We start from the raw sequence: 19,002 nt of genomic DNA, 5'->3' as shown, positions 1-19,002 counted from the left end.
TAATGAGTTATTGCCCTAATTGTGAGGGTAACAAATTTACCAAAATCAGCAAGAGAATACTGGTACTGGTTCTGCTTTGCTTTGAGCTGATGTAAATGTGCAGCTCAGTGAGATTCATGAGCGAATTTCATGGAGGGATTTAGAGTCCACCTTGTTCTGAAACTACATCCATTGTATGCATCGTTCCTCACAAAAGCAGCGAGGTTTTGAAGCAGCAATTACATTCAGCCAGGCATTTAAAAAAATACACGTGATTTGCAGTATTGGTCGTGTGGCATTGTTTGATGTTGGTATGGGCTAAAATGCAACAAATTTGTCACTTTCTATCAGACTGAGGGTGGAGCAGACGCTATAGTCGTGTCAATCATAGCATGGACCCAATGATTTTCATTTCCTGAAGCAGCGAATACATTGCCGAATGACAAGGCATCTTTTAACAGATTTTTCTTGTACCTGATGAGGAAGTGTGAAAATCCCTGACTATGCCTGAGGTTGACCAGGTGCAGGGCATAAGGGAAAACCACTTTGCAGTGCATAGAAGATAGCAAACTGTGCTCTCTAGAAATGACTCACAATGATATAAAAGAAACTTGCAGGTGATCTTCTGCYATAGACTAGGGCAACTAGTAGGAAATCCAAATCTTTGGGGGATTTTCAAAAGCAATAATTTCTTTTTAATCTCTTTAATTTAACTTAAGGAGTTCTGCTTGTAATATAATGAATGATTAATGAAGTCAATACTTACTGAACTTCAGATGATTAAAAAACAAAAATGCGTGCTGCTGTCCAAAGGTCCATCCTACAAGAATGTATTTTAATGATAAGGTCATCTTTGGCTTTAATAGTGCAAGGTTATAGTCTAGTCAATGCTTATCACTTGCAGAGGGCTAAGTCCCAACAGTTTGAATAATATCTGGCTCTAGGAGTAGCTACATCATAAAGACAGGACATTCAATGAATAAGGTGTTTCTCTAGTTGGACAAGGATGTCTGAATCTAGCCCTTAGACTCGGGACTATGCTGGCATTGCASAAGACATCAGAGACTTCTGTGATGCTCTGTGAAGGCACCAGAACCTGTGTTTTAGTGAGTTGGCCCATGTCACACAAGAGTGAACCACGAGGGGCAGATTCTGTCTCTGTCCTGCAGAGTCAGCAGCCAGTCCTCCTAAGGGAAACAAAACTAAGCAGAGAGTGTGCTAGTACTCACTGTAAGAGAAATGGCATCTAGCCCATGTTGACTTGGGGTTCTGGATTTCCACTCATATCATTCACCCCAGATTGAACCCATGACACTCATCCAGGAAGTGCTAGGCACATATTCACCACTTCAAGAGAAGGTAGAATTAGAATTTCCAGGAAGTCTTTCCACAAGTGATGTCCCATAAACACAGTTAACCTCCAAACTGTCACAGAGCAGACATCTTTAAAGTGTATTTCAAATTGCTTAAAAATAAATGGCAAGTAGCACCCAGCAGAATTCAGTAATCAAGGCATAGAATGTAACTGCCCTGTCCCTGCATCAGAGCCATGACTGCAGTGACTTAGTATTGCCCTCTTACCTTGCAGGAAATAATCTGTATTGGCTGCCTTTTTGGTACTGCTGTGCTGGCTGAGGCCTTGAGCTCGTATGTGTGATTCTACCATGGATGCTTTCTAACCCACCCAAGAAGAATTAGGGTGCATCTGCATTGGAGCTCGCTTTCTGATGTAGGTACTTGGCCAGCTCACATCCGAGCCCAGGGCACATTAAGCTGTGCAAATAAGTTTGGAACTGGTGCTTACCTTGTTTCTGCCAACATCAAAAGGAAGACTCTAATGCCCAAACACAGCCCTCTGAACAGCAAGCTGTGACATTTGATGCAGCTGAAATGTTCCTGATTCCTGTCACCCACTGTGGGAGCCTGGACCCAACCATCACACATTCACATCACATAAAGGAAAGAGAGATCCTCACCTGTAGGTGGCTATGCCTTGACAGGACACACAGCATCCACTGAGAAATAGTGAAAATTCAGGATAGGCGGTTTGTCCTACCAAAATACCACCACCTCCAAAACCACCTCTTTGGGTGGACACAGTTTACATAAGCTGCTCCCTAGCTAACTAAAGGAAATCAAAGGGTATGTAGGTTACTTGCTATTTATATCATTCAATCTGTCATAGATATCTTGAAACCTTGAGCTGTTTTTTATAGCTAGGGCTTATAATTGCGATGAGTAATCAATATTTCCTGAAATGAGATAATTATGCAGGAAGTTTGTGTTTACTCTTTTTAAAAGAATTATGTGCTCTGCCACTAATTATATGTTCCTGGGTCTACCACTGACCTTGGGCAGCACACTCAGGCCCAAATTTTCAAATTTGCTTGTCTGAAGAGAAGCAGAGATTGCAGTATTTAGGCATGTAAATAAGAGACCTCATTTCCTGAAATATGTTTTAAAGTGTGTCAAATTGGGACCTCAGCACTGAGGTCTCCTAAACCACTTTAGAAGTTTACAAATGAAAAATTGCTGCAATGCCTGTTGTAATTATAATTAGTGAAACACAGTGTTGGTTTGTTCACGGTTTGTTCTTTGAAAGAGAATCATTCAGCTTGCGCGTCTCAGCCTGATAGCCTGAGGTCTGGCCTGCTGATGAGACAGCATCTCTAAAACCGTGTAGTGTTTTATGAATGTTTGGCATTAGGACGCTGAACAGCTGCTTAAATTATGAAGGCACTGGTAAGTGAAGTTTCTACTGCCTTTCTGACTTAATGCAGATATTTCTCATTAAAGAACCAAATCCATAAGGTTCTGGTCACTCTCATCCTTCATGGCATTTTCTTCTGAAGCGAATATCTGACTGGTTGCAAGATCTGGTCTCTCAGTGGGAATTTAACRAGCTATTTCCATCTGTTGCTGCAGGCTGTGTTTCAGAGTAAGGATTCATTTGTGACTCACATTCTCGTCTTTTTTTCCCTGCCCCTTTCTCTCTCTTATGTTTTTTCCTTTGCAGAGGGGGAAAGAATGAGCCAGAACCAGAGCAACCAATCCCTCGAAAGGTGCAGATTCGTTCTCTCCCTTCCCTGGAGGATATTGATCCAGACGTGTTAGATAGCATGCACTCGTTAGGCTGCTTCCGTGACCGAAATAAACTCTTACAGGACTTGTTATCAGAAGAGTAAGCATTTGCTCGGTCTTAATATCCGCCAGGTGTCCATGGGCTGGAGTGCTTAGAAACTTGGGAAAGGCAGTGATTGTTTTAACACATCTCTTGCCATGAGAGACCAGTGGCAATTTCTCACTGGCTGCTCAGTTGCCAAGGAAGTGTTGCAAGGAAGCGAGAGGTCACTGAGCGTTTCTTGTGCCCTATGTCAGAAGGCTCACATCCTGACCCACAGCAGAAGCATGCTACACTCTCTACTTCGCTGCTAGACGTGGTCACTTCATGAAAAGATGGTCCATGCAGTTTGGGTGGGGAGGTGTCTGTGTTGGATCTGCCCCTATTGGCTAATTTTTWATTTATTTCAAGCTTCTATTCTAGAGCTTGCCTGTTTCTGCAGGTGTTAYGAGGGATGGATAGTGGGAAGAGCACTTTGACAGCAGCTTAGCAGACTAGCTACCATTTTGGTTCGGATGTTCTGTGGACCCATTACTTAGTCTGTCCTGTGCCTCTGTTCGAGATGCATAACACAGGAATTGTATTTCCTTTTCTTACTTGCTACTTGTCAGAGACGGCAAGGCTCTCAAAAACTCTTATGAATTATGTATCTAGCTAGCAGGTACATGAACATTTCCAGCTTATTTGGAATAACTGTAATTGTTTCTTTGATGAGAAGGGGTTATCTTCCTGTTGTTGTATTTTTTCTGTTCAAATTTAAATGTTTTTTTCTTTTTTTTCAGAGAAAACCAAGAAAAAATGATTTATTTTCTTCTGCTTGACCGGAAGGAGAGGTATCCCAGTCATGAAGATGAGGATCTTCCCCCTAGGAATGAAATAGGTATTACAGATATGACTTCTGTCATCATAAACCCATCTCAATTAGTTCCTCTATGCCTTCTATTGGGGTTTGGGGGGGTTATTTTTGTTTTTTTCTAATATTCCCAAACCCTACCATCACTGTTACCTTCCCACCGAAAAAATATACAGCACTGGTGAGAATCCTTTTTAAGTTAAACTCAAAGGTTTCATTTTTCCAGGGCATGTCTGTCTCACAGTGCAGAAACATCCAAGTTGGTTTTGAACCAGAAACCTTAGAAAATGTCATGTGAACCCTCCAAGCTGGCTCTGTGCAAGCGAGAATTTGGTTTAGAAGCGAGGCAGTCTAGTGGCAGAATTCACTAATCTGCATGCAGCACCTTATTCTTGAAGAATTATTCGTTAGTCTTTTGTAAGCAGAGTACTTCTGGTGGCCAAGGACTGCTCTATTCCAAACACAAGGGAAAATGTTCCCCTAAGGAAAAAAGTATCTAAGAGTCACCTGCTGTGTACAGTGACAAATGTTTAACTGATAAAATGTTAGTCACTTCTATCAATAACCTGAAATAGCATTTTTACATAGCAATGTTGTGATTTTTAGGTCTTAKTATTTAAGCACTTTCAAAGCTAGAAGCAAAGTGCTCTTAATTTTGCTGAAAAGCTTGGAGTCTCCCAAACCTGTAGAGGAGTGGTATATTGAACTATAAGTTTGTTATTACTCAGTTGAATTATTACATTAACCAAGTTCCAGGCTCCAGGCCATATAATTTTGCAAGGAAATCTCTTGTTTGGGAGAAGAGTAGGAAGTTCATAGTCAACACAGTAATTTTTTTAACTTTTACCTAGATGAAGCTGCAGAGAGCATGTTAGCAGGGATCCTGATGAAGATGGGTTAATGTGCCAACTGCAGGTCCTGTGGTCAAAAGCACCTGCTCAGTGCAGTTTGTCATCTAGTACTTCACTAATCAGCTTTTGACTCGAACAGATTATCCTGCAATGCAGGGACACCCCATCTTGTTTTAGAAATGTTTTGTCTTTAAGAAAAGAAGCACGATGCCTCTAAGTTCTTCATATCCAACATGTAAGTGAATGTACAGCTATGCCCTAATACATTGTATCTCTCTTTTCTACATGACAAAATATTTTGTGTGTTGAGCTGAAGTATTGCGGTCCATTATTGGTTTTTTGGTTTGGTTTGGTTTGGTCTTTTAGTACATGGAGTAAAAATATTCCCCGACAGGGAAACATTACTCTAAATATAACATTGTGCTGCACTGACACCTTTCAGACTCTTGAGCATAGTTCTTTGAGTGTTTGTAGGTTGTATTTCCTCTTCCACGGGGGGTTTCCACCTCCTCTGTTCCCAGCAGTATCTCTGGGAACGTGGGGCAAGGTTTAATTAAGAGCAGTCATGCTTCTGATGAATATCTCATCATTAGCCGTTAGCAATGGCCTTGCACAAACGGAGAAGAGCAGAGAAAAGGTAATGGATTTAATAGCAGCTGCTTGAAGAAATTCCTCAAAGTTGTGCCTTGCCTGAGCTGTTGCAAAATAAAAAGTACATGTCAATGTACATTTTTTTTCTTCTTTCTCTCCATGTTAGATCTCAGAAAGGATGGCTGCAGGTTAAAATAAAGGGAAGCTAAGACCTGGTCATTTAGACTAGCCTTCTCTCTTCTGGTTTTCCTTTTGTATATTTTGATTTATATAAAGCTTTCTCAAAGGGCCATGGGAGGGCTACCCTCACCATCTTTAGAGTCCAGTTTGCTTTTCCTGAGAACACAGAAGTTAGAAATTTGTCAGAAAAATATATGAATGTCAACTAATATCTCCTTGAGCAAAAGGCTTCTGCAGGGTAGAGGCTCTTGATTTAATAAGAGAGCAAGAGATTAAACCAAAATAGCTGTATTGGATGTAGGTGCCTCATTGAGACCTAGAAGTTGAACCTTTATTTCCCACCCTTCAAATGAATGCCTTCATCACTGGCTTATTTTCTACATGATACTCTCTTCCTTTGTAAAAATCATGTGAAATGGCTTAATTTTTATTTTGTGGAATGAAGGGAAAATACATTACAAAAAATATCACGAAACCAAGTTAGGACTTCAGTTTTTGCCATATGAGGTTTACTAGAGAGTTGAGAAGAGAAATGCACACACCAGAGATTTTCCAGTTTTCACTTCCTATGCTGCTACTGCAATATCTTCAGCTGCTTTTATATGCCACTAGTTTAGTCTTTGTGGCAGGATGACTGTGTATTTAATGATTCTGTATATATCTTTGGGCTTAAGAGTGATGACAGACTCAATATCTTTTGTTTATAGGTCACTTCAGACCCCTTTAAAAATATGTACGGCACTTGCTACCATCAGCTCTGTATAGTATAGATTAGTGGCTAATTTTAAAGAGAGCTCAAATAACCCTATTAGCTGCTCAACCATATTCTTCCTTGCATTCATGCAAACTCCAGGATATATACTCCGTCAAACCTTGGTCAATTGTTGTTGCTTAATTTATAAGTGTGTTTCACTACCTGCTCTTTTGCTTATTCCCTCTCTTAAATAGCTTAAAATATGAATTCCAAATCAGTATCTTCCAGCATCTTGAGCAGCAAGGATTGATACAAAAGAATTATTTAGTATTTTAGAAATATCCTCCTTAATGTTTCTGTTGATTCCCTTATGGGCCCTTTGGCTACTGTCCTTCTCTCAAGCTTTCTGCTTCCAATGGCTATATAAACTGCTATTATTCAAGACTTTGTCTAATTCCTCCTTAAATTTCCTCTTAATTAGCTTTTATTGTCCACATGATATTTGGTCTAGCTGTCACTTTTGTAAGTGTCACTTGGCTAAATTTCCATTTACTAAAGTCTTCTATTTTGAACCTGTTTGGATCACATTGCTTTTTAAGATATCTGTTAATGCAATATTTTTCTTGCCTTTTTCTTCTTTCTTGTTGAGACACCATTACTAGCTAACCTCAATGCAGTCTAAGCTTACTCATCTCCTTTCTTTTGATATTAGCTGCTTTCTTCATCTTCCTTCTCTTTCCTTTTTTTCTTTTCTTTTTAAACTACACTCTCTCCTATTTCTTTCTAAAGTCTGATATTCCTCTGGGAAACTTGTATCATTTCTCTGTTGTGGATACTGAACTTAATTACATTCTAGTTAATGTATGTTACTCAGCTCTCGTCACACTTACACCAGAMGTTGTTCTGTAGGATGGATCCTCTCTTGTTCTTTGAAGTTGTTTGAAGAAGTAATAGTTTGAAGCATCAAGAAATCATTTCTCTAAGCCTTGTCTCAGCTTACTTTTAACCACTTATATGTGTGCAGCCGCAGCCACCCCTTGGTACTGCCTTATGGGGTGCATCTCCCTCTGGTTTTCCCTTAGCTTTATGCACTGTATATATTTTTCGTAATCTGGAGGTAACTACCTCTATTAGTATTTTCTACTACCTTTTTATTACTGTAAATATTCTGAATTGAAGGAGATTTGACTGTTTTTTTCTACTTCATTTTTAACAGGAAGATTATTACTAAGAAGAATACTTGGGTTATAGGTTAATGAGGTCAGTTGTTATCACTAGCCTTTTTGCATTTGGGCCTTATTTGCTCTTGGTCATTGTTTCAAGGATAGGCCCTGCCTAGAAGAAACTCTGCTCTAAAGACCATGACGTAAGAGAGAGAAGAAACAAGAAGATGTAGGGAACTGGGAGAGGGCTGGTAACAAAAATAATATCATCAGACTAGACAGTAGTGATAGAATTGTCAAATGCAATATTTTCAGTTTTAAAAAGGAATCCTGGCAGAGGAAAAAGCCTTAGGGGATGGACACTGTGAGCTTGTATCTAACTGCAGAGGTGAAGGATGCCTTTTCTTCAAGGTGGTTGCTCTCCGCTAAAATTAAAAATGTGTTTATGAGTGGAGGGAAGGAACTAAATTAAAGATGTRTTCAGAAATACAGAGAAGGAACTTAAATAGCCCAACTTAAGAAAATCTTTTCCTTTGTATTGTTCTGCTTTCCTCCTTTTCACTGTTTTGATGCCATCAGAGATGTTAGTAGCAAAACACTCAGTAGGTTTGCATTTGGTTCCCTGTTTCATTSTGGAGCTGTATATGGTTTGGCAAGTCACCTAGGAGCACTTTCTGTAAGTGATTTGGTACCTAAAGATTCCAATTTTCAGAGCAATTTAAGTGCTTCTCAGAATCTCAGTAAATGTTTGTCTGCACCTTTAGATGCCTTGAAAAATCTCRTTCTTATACCTCAGTTTGCTCTCTGCAAAGGAGCATTTCCATACTTCACAGAAATGTTATGCAATAAAAAATACAAAGCACTTCAGTTTCTGTAGCAGTAAAAGTTGTATGAAGATGTCTGAGATGATATACTTCAGTAGCTCTCACTGGAGATTCACCTCACATAGACAAGAATGTTTAATTTTTAGTGTTGAAAGAAGAAAAATACAAAGCAATGGAGAAAACTTGAAATCTGTATCAGTCTTTTTTGTATATTCTTAAAGGTGCAAAAAAGGGGCTTGTATTCAAAGAAAAATGTACTCATGTGCCTGTGCAACATTTAATCTAGCTATAATGGATCTCTCAGGCAAGATGCTCCTTCCAGCAGGTTCTAGCAACCTGCTAACCTATACAGGATCCCAGGATGGCTTACAGTCTGGCTAACAGCTTGGACTGTAGCCCAGGTTGTCATATTATTATTACTGTTATCAACTGTGTAAAGTAACCTGTGCTAGCCATGCTCCAGTCATACCTTTATTTTACAGTGCACATACATTCAGGGCTGTAGAAGCACTCCCTTTCTCTAGATGGATTGCAACTTATATCTTAATGTTGCAGATTTGAAGAAGGGTGATACTGCAAATGTTCACCTCCATCATGAAGATACCTATCTCTGTAGGGGAGATGTAAGAGTGAGTTTGTTGAGAGAGGGTTTAGCCAAGCTGAGTAAGGAAGATCACAGCCGAATTCAACTGACAGCATTTTCTTTTCATAAAGATCCCCCCAGGAAGCGTGTGGACTCCCCGATGCTGAACAGGCATGGGAAGCGGCGGCCAGAAAGGAAGTCAATGGAGGTTCTCAGTGTGACAGATGGTGGCTCCCCAGTCCCTGCTCGCAGAGCTATTGAAATGGCACAACATGGACAGAGGTGGGTCTCTCCTTTACCTAGGAACTGATAGTCCTGCCTGGCTGGCTTTGTTACCCCTGTTTTCCCCCTTTTATTTTACACATGCAAAAGAACTGTGGAGCTTTCCTTTTTGCACCAGCATTCACAACATCCAAGTGCACTTGCCATGTGATTTGGCAGCCAGCAGCGCTTACCTGCACAGAAGCAAAAGTCCTGCCAGGGGCTTGACTTGTTTGTTTGCTTGCAGCCATCACTTAGGAGGCCACTGTGTCCTCTAGACAAGGTTCATCTTTATTTTAATTGTCCAAAATTTAGGCATTCAGTCTAAATTAGTAACACAGGCTGCCRCTGTAGGCAATGAGGACAGACAAGGGTCTCAGATTCATGTTCCTCCTGTTYCAGCAATCTTTGGTGGGATAAATTACCTTCTCATTGTTCCTCTCTGTCTCTGTAGCCTATAGCAGGAAGCTAGATGACTATCTTGAGTTAGGTGCCTAGTTTTTAGGCACCAGAAGTTAAATGAGAATGAACACCCCTCCTCTGTCTTCAGGAAAACTTGAATCTGGAAAACCCTGTCCAGGCATTTGTGGATGTCTCTACTATGTGCTGTTGGAGCCAACATGCATCTAACACACATAAATCACTGGATATCTGTAGAGTGTTGGATATGTATCATTTTGCCTCTTTTCTGTTGGAGAAAAGGTGTTAGTCGTGGTGAAACAGCAGGGGAAATGGTGTCTTCTCAAGCCAGGTTCTGGTAGAATAAATGAACTGCATTCCCCGTGGAAGTCGCTTCCACAGTCTTTATGACTAGTCTAAGGGGAGCACATACCTTTAGGTTTACACTTGCGTAAATCAATCTGTATAAAAGAACACTTCACATGTATGTATGCTGTTGATGCTTTAGCTTTTGTTTTAGCTTTATGACATGATCTCTCTCTTCRCCTGTAAAGATCTACTCTAGAAAGAGCTTGCTGTGCCCAGAAAGTCCCTTTGCTGAGTGACAACTGGATGAAGAACTAGATGATATAATTTCATGCTGAGATGCCCCTAGCACTATTGAAAAATTTTTCTGGGCAACTATGACAGTTCTGTCTATAGTGAGGAAAAAGTGGTGATTTCCAGGAGCTGCTAGGATTTATTTCAGAGATTTGTGGCTGGTTATCTTTGAGATACAGCACTAGAAAAAATTCTAATTGTATTATGGATTGGAATTTTGTCTGGTATATGTGTTTTTCTTTGATATTTAGTAAGGTCTAGATTAAGGAGTTATTCAGGTCAGGGTATGTTCTCCCTGTTCCTCGGAGGCCCCTGAAGTGATAAGGATGAGCACACAACACTGACGAACAGTTGCCCACTCCTTAYTCAAGTTGCAAAGTTTAATCTGGTACCTGGGAGATATATGGGCCATATAGTTCTCTGAGATGAGCCAGCCAGAGGTGAATCATTTCCACCCCAAGCTGCCTGTGAGTTGCAGTACTCTGCAGCTGTTTGCAGTGAGTGTCTGGCTGGGTGGAACAAATAGGAAGTGGTGAGATGAACAAGTCGAGGTAATGCTTCAGTCTCTTCAGCCAGCCTAGAACTTACTGGATTGATCTTAAAGTTTTCCAAGAGCTGAACCGTTCCCTTTTAACTCTCAGCTTTCACTTTGGATACAAAAGACTGAAGAAGATGCGAAGCTGTGTCTGGTTATCCAAAGTATTTCTTTTGCTTTCAAATGTCTCACTGTTATGCAGATGAGAAGACATTTGAAGTCAAAAGGTCTGAGGTGAGTTTAGAGATAGCGAAACACACCAAGGCTACATATCAGAAAAGCAGGGCTTTGGGTTAAGGGATGAAGAGAAACCTGTCAGGCACAAAAGAGGTACAGGGAAATGCATGCCACACAACTCTTACAGGGCAGGATATAAAGGTGTGATTAAGGACAGAGAAAGGCATGTAAAAACACTGTGATTGATGACAATGAGCTTGGTAATGCTTGTTTTGGAAGGGTTAAAGGGAAGATGTTATTTTATTCCATGTCTGAGCTTCCATTATTCGTACCATTCCACATCCACAGATGAGAACGGCACATTTTGTGTTGCTGGCAGCACAATCGTTTATAACGTGAACTGGGTTCATTAACAAACACCACTGCATGGRGATTGTCTAGGGACGATGCATTGCTGATGGGGCACCATCTGTCAGAACAGTCAGTAACAAAATGATAAGTGCCTTCCACCAAGCGTAAAGGATTTTTAATGGCTAGCTGCATATTATTTTGCAGGAAAAGACCCACTGAGAGTGGATTTTACAGCACTGGGTCTTAGATCCCGGAGATGGGTGCTTTTTTTTGTTTTGAGAATGATGTTTTTGGTGTGGATAGATGACTATTCAATGCGTTTATCTCAGGGGGATTCTACAGTCTTAGGAAGACAGGGAATTGGACCATGGAAACAGGCTTCCTATTTACACAGAAATGTTTGTGTAAACATCAGGAGACACAGAAGCATTGCTTATTTCTTAAGCTAACAGAGATAGTCATCTAACCAATGGGCAGAACACACTGGTGTGTCTTATGAGTTAGTCCTATTGTGCCTTTTCCCAGTAGTTAACAGATGTTTGCTTACATAAAGGGGATTTATGTCATAACCTCTGGTTTTATGTGTCTGTGTCATGGACTGTGCTTTTGGTAACCAGGTGGGGACCTTACAAGGGTCTAGTCTTGGCTTGTGTAAGGGTTTATCTTTGCACAGAGTTTTGAAATTTGGCAGCCTGGAGCCATACGGACTGAGAAAGTACTAGGTAAAAAACATAATTCTTCAGTGCCTTAGTTCTAGATAATGGTAAAGGAGGAAAATTCAACACAAAGGCTGCTTGTTGAGCTTACAAATGCATTGAAATGCTTGTGCTGACCTCTGAAAGTGTTCAGTTGGGTCTTCGAATGTGCATGACAGACTTAGTATGCACAAACGGCAGCCACCCTATATCTGGTGACCATCTTTTGGCTAATTCTTGTTCTTCCTGCTAGTTGTCAACTAACTAGGTTCATAATTACATCTTAAATACTTCTGCTTTGGTGGTCTCCACACCTCTCAGACTATCTGGTATTTCACTGAAATGTCAAAGGAGAACACGGTTTAACACTAGGTAATTTGTGCCTTGGGCCAGTATCACAAAAAAGAGGAAGAATTCCATGAGCGCTCCTAGCCCTCAGGGTTATGCCACAATTTTTCAGCAGCTCTGTTGAGRGAGTTCAGAAAGTGTTCTAAAATGGTCTCCATTATGTATTCATTTTCTTCTGGTTGTTGAAGTGGATAGTTTGCGTGAAAGATCAGCCAATATTAGGAAGCAGTATTCTCCAAAACAGTGAAACACAGGACAGTGAGGACRGAGAACTTCAAATGTTAACAAGGCACAGGAAGTTTTGCTTCTGAGCTTCAGATTTCCATTCCCAAGTTTGGAAAGAAGGACATTTCTGTATACACTGAGTATGGGGAAGGGAGTTTGGGAGTAAGTGTTAATGGATCCTACAAATTAGAAAACAGAATGGGTCACCTTTACTCTAGAAGGCTCTGTGGTCTGATTTGAACCCTTTCCCAGCTTGTTCTTAGTGTTAATACCATCTGGAAAGCCTGAGTAACGGGCACTTTGCAATTTTACCTTCAGGCATGTTCTGTATCCGCTGGACAATGTGACAGAGTAGATCCCCTGGGTTTTCAGTTGGATAAAGGGGAGTAGGGTTTGCAAGTATATATGGGGAAGTCGCAAGCATCTCAGACCTCAGAAGCCAGGGGTAGGTAATGAATTTCAGCACTGTGTAGGTTTGAGCCGTAGATGGAAAGTAAAAGAAAGGTGTTTCAGAGCTTTACTTAAAAAGGGGAGGATGGGTTGGGGGGCTGGGTATCCAGCATTGCTTCAGGTGACTCTCTTTTATATATGTCCACACTAGTAACTCTGTTTTCTCGCTTTGTTCCTGCCATAGTAAAACAATGTTCAGTAAAAGCCTGGATATCTCTGAAGCCAATCCCAAATTCAACAAAGAAGAAAGGTATAAACACTGACAATATGTTCCTCTCCTCTACCTCACTGCTGAGACCTTAAAGATGCAGTACTTACCTTCTCCATGTGGGGACGTGGCTGTTCTCTCTTTAGAAAGAACCAAAGAGGGTGGGATATTTGCACCCCTACACTACATGTATTTATGTACAGTACCATTCATTTGAAGCTATCCCCAGTGCAGTCTGTAACTGTATCAGTGTTTCTCACCCCAAAATTTCATACTACTGCTACTTCTGCCATGAGTAAGGATGCCCAGGATAGAAGATACATTTGTTAGGACTGCTTTGGGAAGAATTGGAATATGAAGTACTAGGAAAGCCCAGAGCGTCCCACTCCCACCGCCAGAAACAGTAGAACAATTGAGTCAGTGACAGCAATGGAAGGAAACTTTGGAAATCCTGTGTGACAGAGCAAAACACTAAATGCCTGTAGATAAGAGACAAACTCTTTGAGACAATCTTGGCTGCACCAGAGAACAGAAGAGAAAAGAGTTATTGAACAATAAAGTTGTTGGAGGGTGTTTCCAATCCAGCAGCCCAAATGACAGATAGGGAAAAATAACCAAAAGAGTAACTCCTACTTGTGGACAGAGGCACAGTGGATGACATGCATAACATCAAAGTTAGGCAATTTAAGTAGACTTTTGGGGATCCATGAAAAAAAAAAGAAGTTTACATCTTCTAGGAGAGCAACTAAAAGACTATTCCATACGAGTCAAAATGGGGGAAGCAGTAGGTTCCTTAAAGCTCCCTAAAAACTCAGCAAACCCCTTTTCTTTTCATTTCTCCTTTTAATGGAAGCATTTCTACTTTAAGATAAACGTGGCCTTTAAGCTTTGGGAGACTTCCAAGACGTGAGTGACAGCTCCTCTTTTGGCCTTTTGCAGACTGAGACAATCCTTTGTAGTTGCTGTTTAAAGTATTAACCTTCCACAATGAAGAGCAAATTTAGTGTATTTACAGGAGGAGAGAGAGTTCCTGACCTGGTTCCCTCTTCATGAGGCCAAGCTAGAAGTGAGCATTGCACTCAGACTGTTAGAAACCTCTGAAAGTCTCACAGCCATGAAGTAGTAGTGATTTGCTGTCAGACTATACAGTCCTTAGTGGCTGAGCTTTCCTAAACCGTTACCGTAGACATGGAAGTTGCATGTTCCTTTCCCTAATTCCCRTGATAGATAAGTTATGTTCTCGAAAAATTGGCACTTCTTACATTAAAAGTTAGTGTGAGACTTCTCCAAAGTTTAGCTCTTCCACAGTAAGTAGAAGTCAGTTCCAGTAAGAGAGGTGCCTTTGCATTTCGTCTGTGACCTGGGAAGGGTCTTTCAGCACATGTTTCTAGCACCGTTCATTATCCCTCTGTACTTTGCTAGCAGCTGCTTCAGCTGCGTTAGGAGCAGAGAACATGACCTTTCAGTAACCACAGGGAAAATTCCTCAAATTCACAGGAGCATCCATGTTTCTTCTCAGTGGTGGTATTTTTCAGAGCATAGGAGTAGAAGGGCAAGGCTCCTGCACTAGGATCACCCAGGCTCCCCATCACTGAAGGGGCAGGCTCATTTTTGGAGGGTCACACTCCCTGTTGTCTCACCTTCCCTCCACTTTTAAGAGTTAGGATGAAGGACCTCAGTAGTGAGAAAATGAGAGGAAGTGGATTCTGGGTCTGCTCACGGCCAGATGAAAGGAGAGGAAGGGCAATGAAGAGAACCCCAGCAGAATGGGGCGAGCTAATCATGGTGGCCAGTAAATTTTTGGCCAGTGTTTAATTATCCAACTTGATGATGTCTTTTTTAAAGGAATACTGCATCTTTAAGGGTCCCTTCCCTCTAGATGCACATGGTTGTCTTAGTAGCTGAGGCCACTGTCCCTTTCTTTTTCTTTTTCTTTCTTTCCTTCTGACTTTCTCTTTCACCCCCTCTTTCAGTGCTTCTCTTCTTCTGTATCTGGGTTGCTGCAGCTCCGTAGTTCACTTGCTTCGGTATTGTAGGGAATGCACATGTCTGCGCTTCTGGGTCTATTGTGTCCTGGGATTGTTCATTTTTTTTAAACCTCACTTCCCTTTTCCTTTTCCCCAGTTGTCAATTTGCTTTCCATTCCCTTTGTTAACCTCTTCAGTACCTTCCCGGTCGGGAAAATGACTCGAAAGAAAAATGAATCAGCCTTCTTACACCCRTTCTATTTACAATTTAATATTCTGCATGTATGAATATGGGTATATTCATATGTATAAGTATACACATACTTTCCAATATGCAGTGGGTGTTGATTTGCTCTTCTCAGTTGCATCACTGGAGATAGATTTGTACTGGTACAATTGATGACAGCATTTGCCCGTATATATATATGTGGATATATATATATGTATTTGTATGTATATGAATTAGATGTTACTGAAATTTGCACTCCAGACCAAAATATAAATGGAGTGTCACTCAAACACATGAAAAAGAACTTACTATAATGCTTCTTTCCACTTCTCTGTCAATGTGTAGCCCAATAGTTTTTTCTTTCTATTCTAACTATGTTTTAGTTTTAAGTTTTCTCAAAACTGCCTTGCATTGCCCAGCGCAGCGTTTGGAATGTTCTTGTAACCAGAAGCATGGCTAGCTGCATTAAGAAGTAAACTGTGAAATCTGCTGGGCATATATTAAATTTGGCATTTCTGTTGGTGACTGTCTTGTGGAGAATGGGTTTTTCTCACCCAGCCAGAGGTAACTCTGGCAGCTTGGGAGCCTGTTATTGAAACAGGAGAGAGTGAGAGAGAGAGAGACAGAAAAAAAATGCTGTATCCCAATTGAAAATAATTTGGCTTAATACCACACTTTTTTTTTCTTATCTCCTCTTTTGTTAAGGTRAAGAAACAGTAATACTTTCCTGAGTTTGCTTTCCTGTACCCCAAGTAACTTAATTACCCAACTGTTCCTTTCTGTTTTGAGTGCTTTGATTAATAGTGAAAAATTAAGAATATTGAAGTTTTTAATTGTCCCTAGACATCAAAGTCAACATGCCAGAAATTCATTCTGTATTTAGAGCTGCTGTTTCAGACTCTTCTCAGCACAGCATTGGTTTGTTCTCCATTCACATTTGAAAGATTTTATTTGCAACCTTTAAGACCCAGAGACTGAATTTATTTTAAATGAAAAATGAGATCCTGGAGCACAAGATGGCATCCACAGAGATAAGTGCCGGATTGCTGAGCCGATATGTTCTAGCTGATCTGAATTCCTGACTATAAGACCATCATGACTAATAAGCTGGTATCAAAGCAGATTCACAGCTTGATCTGCAATCTTGTACCCTGGGCTCCCAAGCTGGCTCAGAAATGCATGCTTTAATAGCCAATGTGTTTCACAGCTCATTCATGACAACAAAGTACTTACCAGGCCAGCTTGGGGGACAGAGGGACACTACATGAAGCAAAATGGGGACAAATAGAACAATTTCCTTTATAACAGTCTGATATAACTGTACCTCATGTAAGAGACAGAAAAGAAATGCAGSATGAAGTATGAACCCCGTTGCTCTGCTGACTACTTTAATTGGGGTTTGGCTGGAAATATTTTTACAGCTTAGCATGTCCCTTCCCACGTTCCCCAGGTCCCAAGTTGGATATGTCTGCAATGTTATAAGCAGGGCAAAAGTTATTGTCTAGTAACTGAAACTGTCCCCCTAGTGTTTGTGGTCTCTGAAGAGGTAGGCACCTGTGGCAATAATTATGACCATTCAGTTCTCCAAACAGTATTTCACTCTGCTTTTCCTACTCTTCTCTCCACCTGCCTCCACATTCCCCCCCCCCCTTTTTCTCGCTCTCTTTCTCTCTCTTCATTTTCCCTTCCCGAGGATGGCGAGTGCTGATCCATTGGGGTAAGCTCTAGTTTTGGATTATTCCTGTTGTGGAACCTGTTATATCTTGTAGAGAAACTTTTAATTTGCACTTTACAAATACAGTATAGGCTGATATACTTCAGTGAATGAGGCTTTGCAACAGGGAGAGAGAGAGAGAGATGTGGGAAGAAGCATTTTGGGTGCTTTTGTGTGTGTTTGTATGCTTTTATGTTAGAGTCACACTCCATATATTTACTTTCGGGTTCTTTTTGGTTCTCTTGCTTCTCTGTATGTTTCAATGTCTGTGGGCACACAGAGCTAACTTCGGACACTGTGCAGATACCAAGACACCTCCTGAGAATGAAGCCCCTTCTCCACATAGCACTTTTTATATCTTTCGGTACCCACTAGTTAATTTTGATCCTAATTTATCTTTCTCCTTTTGTTTTTTTTTAAGATAAAGCTGAATCCCATACACGTTAGTTAAGAAAATGCAGGATATTTCTTTTTTTAGTTTAGGTTTTCTGAAAGGGTGAACAGATGGCCCTAGAGATAGATGCATCTTCAGAGCACTTTATTTTCAATAAAGAGGGTATAGGTACTCTTGGAATGCAGTCACACCTCGAACTAAGGTTCCATTTGTAAATGGTTAACAGAAAGGGAATATATTATTAATAAATTGTTTAATAAAAACATTCTAGTAGACCACTGCAGACTACAGCAAAAGCTTATGAAGGGCACTTGCCGAGAAGGGTAATTATCACCAGAAACATTTACTTCTCATGTTGTAACATGCTTATACCATGTATTGTTTATTATTGCTTTATAAAACATTTATAAATGGAACTTCAGTTTAAACTGGCTAATTAAAGTAGATAGTGCTGTTTTCACATCACCTTCTGGGTGTGCTAAAAGGTAGAAGAGGTGTTACCCACAGCTGCGATCCTTCCTCTGTACTCTTTGTAAAGGCTTTATTCTCCAAATGTATATTAGCATGGGTAGGTAAACCCACTGGCTTAAGTGTAAGTGTTTACAGTTAGGATGATTTGCCTGACTGGGACTGTAAGACAGTGTAACATCAAAGGTATTTATTCATATTGCCTAGATCAAGTTTAGGGAGCAAGGAAGCCAGTTTGTATCTCTCAGACACCCTAGAGCAAAGGAGAGGGAATGTCGTTGTCATATACGATGCATGCGTGCTTGCCATTGCAAATGGATTTTGGTAGTTTTCTGGGGTCTCAAACCATATGCTACAGTTTAGAGCTCTTGATTTTTATGTGAATGAGCAAGCAGAGTGTCAAATTCCACCCAGTTTGTGCTTTAAGCAAACAACAAATTGGGTTGATATTTTGGCTATGACTTTCAAAACTATCCAAATCATCAAACCAATTAAAAATGTCTAGGCATGTCACCCAGGGACACAAGTCTGATGCATTACTGCATGCTGCATGCATGCTGCAGGCTCCCATTCTTGGAAGCATGGCTCCAGCTTGACTTGCTAAAAGGCTGTATCCAGCATCCCAATAAAATCTGCTATGAAAGCAAGCTTTACTAGGACTGCAACAAGGTACCAAACTCTCTTTTGACTATAGGGCAAACTTCTATGAGATTGTTATTCAAAGAGGAAGCAAATACCAAATCTGATCCAAATGTTTAATGCTAGCGATGATGCCTTTATATCATACTGGTATATGCTAGCAGATGCACTGTTTAAAACACTTGAAAATTAACTTGAGTGAAGGGCTGTATAGAGGTGCTCTATACACATACTATGTGTGCACTATGGTTACCACATCAGCTGCTCTTTCCTTCTGTCCTGAGCCTCTCTGCCTGCACCTCTGCAGTGTCAGGCTTCAGCYCTTTAGCTCTTAGAGCTGGTGAGGAATTCTGCAGTTCTTTTAGACCAGCTGGAAACTCAATTCCAGCTCCGCAATTTCACCAGCACCAAATCAACTGGTCTAACACAAATTTGGCCTTCCATGGATTCCCCTTTGACAACAGCTGACTAAAATGAGTGAAAATGACTTTAAAACAAAGTAC

At 40.6% G+C, this 19,002-nt stretch overlaps 1 protein-coding gene across 5 annotated transcripts in view; it reads left to right on the top strand.

Moving 5' to 3' along the window:
• The window catches only part of BRSK2 (BR serine/threonine kinase 2), a 311,178-nt gene that overhangs the window by 252,416 nt on the left and 39,760 nt on the right, over positions 1-19,002 (top strand). For 4 of the 5 annotated variants that reach the window (XM_085302177.1, XM_085302182.1, XM_085302181.1 and 1 more), the window contains exons 10-12: positions 2,996-3,160; positions 3,883-3,980; positions 8,971-9,121. In XM_085302177.1, the coding sequence (XP_085158303.1) occupies positions 2,996-3,160; positions 3,883-3,980; positions 8,971-9,121 (414 nt within the window). Of the gene's footprint in view, positions 1-2,995; positions 3,161-3,882; positions 3,981-8,970; positions 9,122-13,064; positions 13,131-16,977; positions 17,002-19,002 lie in introns of all 5 variants that reach the window. The other variant, XM_085302179.1, reaches the window with a different exon arrangement.

The sequence above is a fragment of the Rhea americana genome, unplaced genomic scaffold (assembly GCF_003343005.1).
Source record: "Rhea americana isolate MKP2758 unplaced genomic scaffold, rheAme1 scaffold_187, whole genome shotgun sequence".
NCBI lineage: Eukaryota > Metazoa > Chordata > Aves > Rheiformes > Rheidae > Rhea > Rhea americana.
Note: the sequence above shows the minus strand (reverse complement) of the source record. Positions and strands in the feature narration are given on the sequence as shown.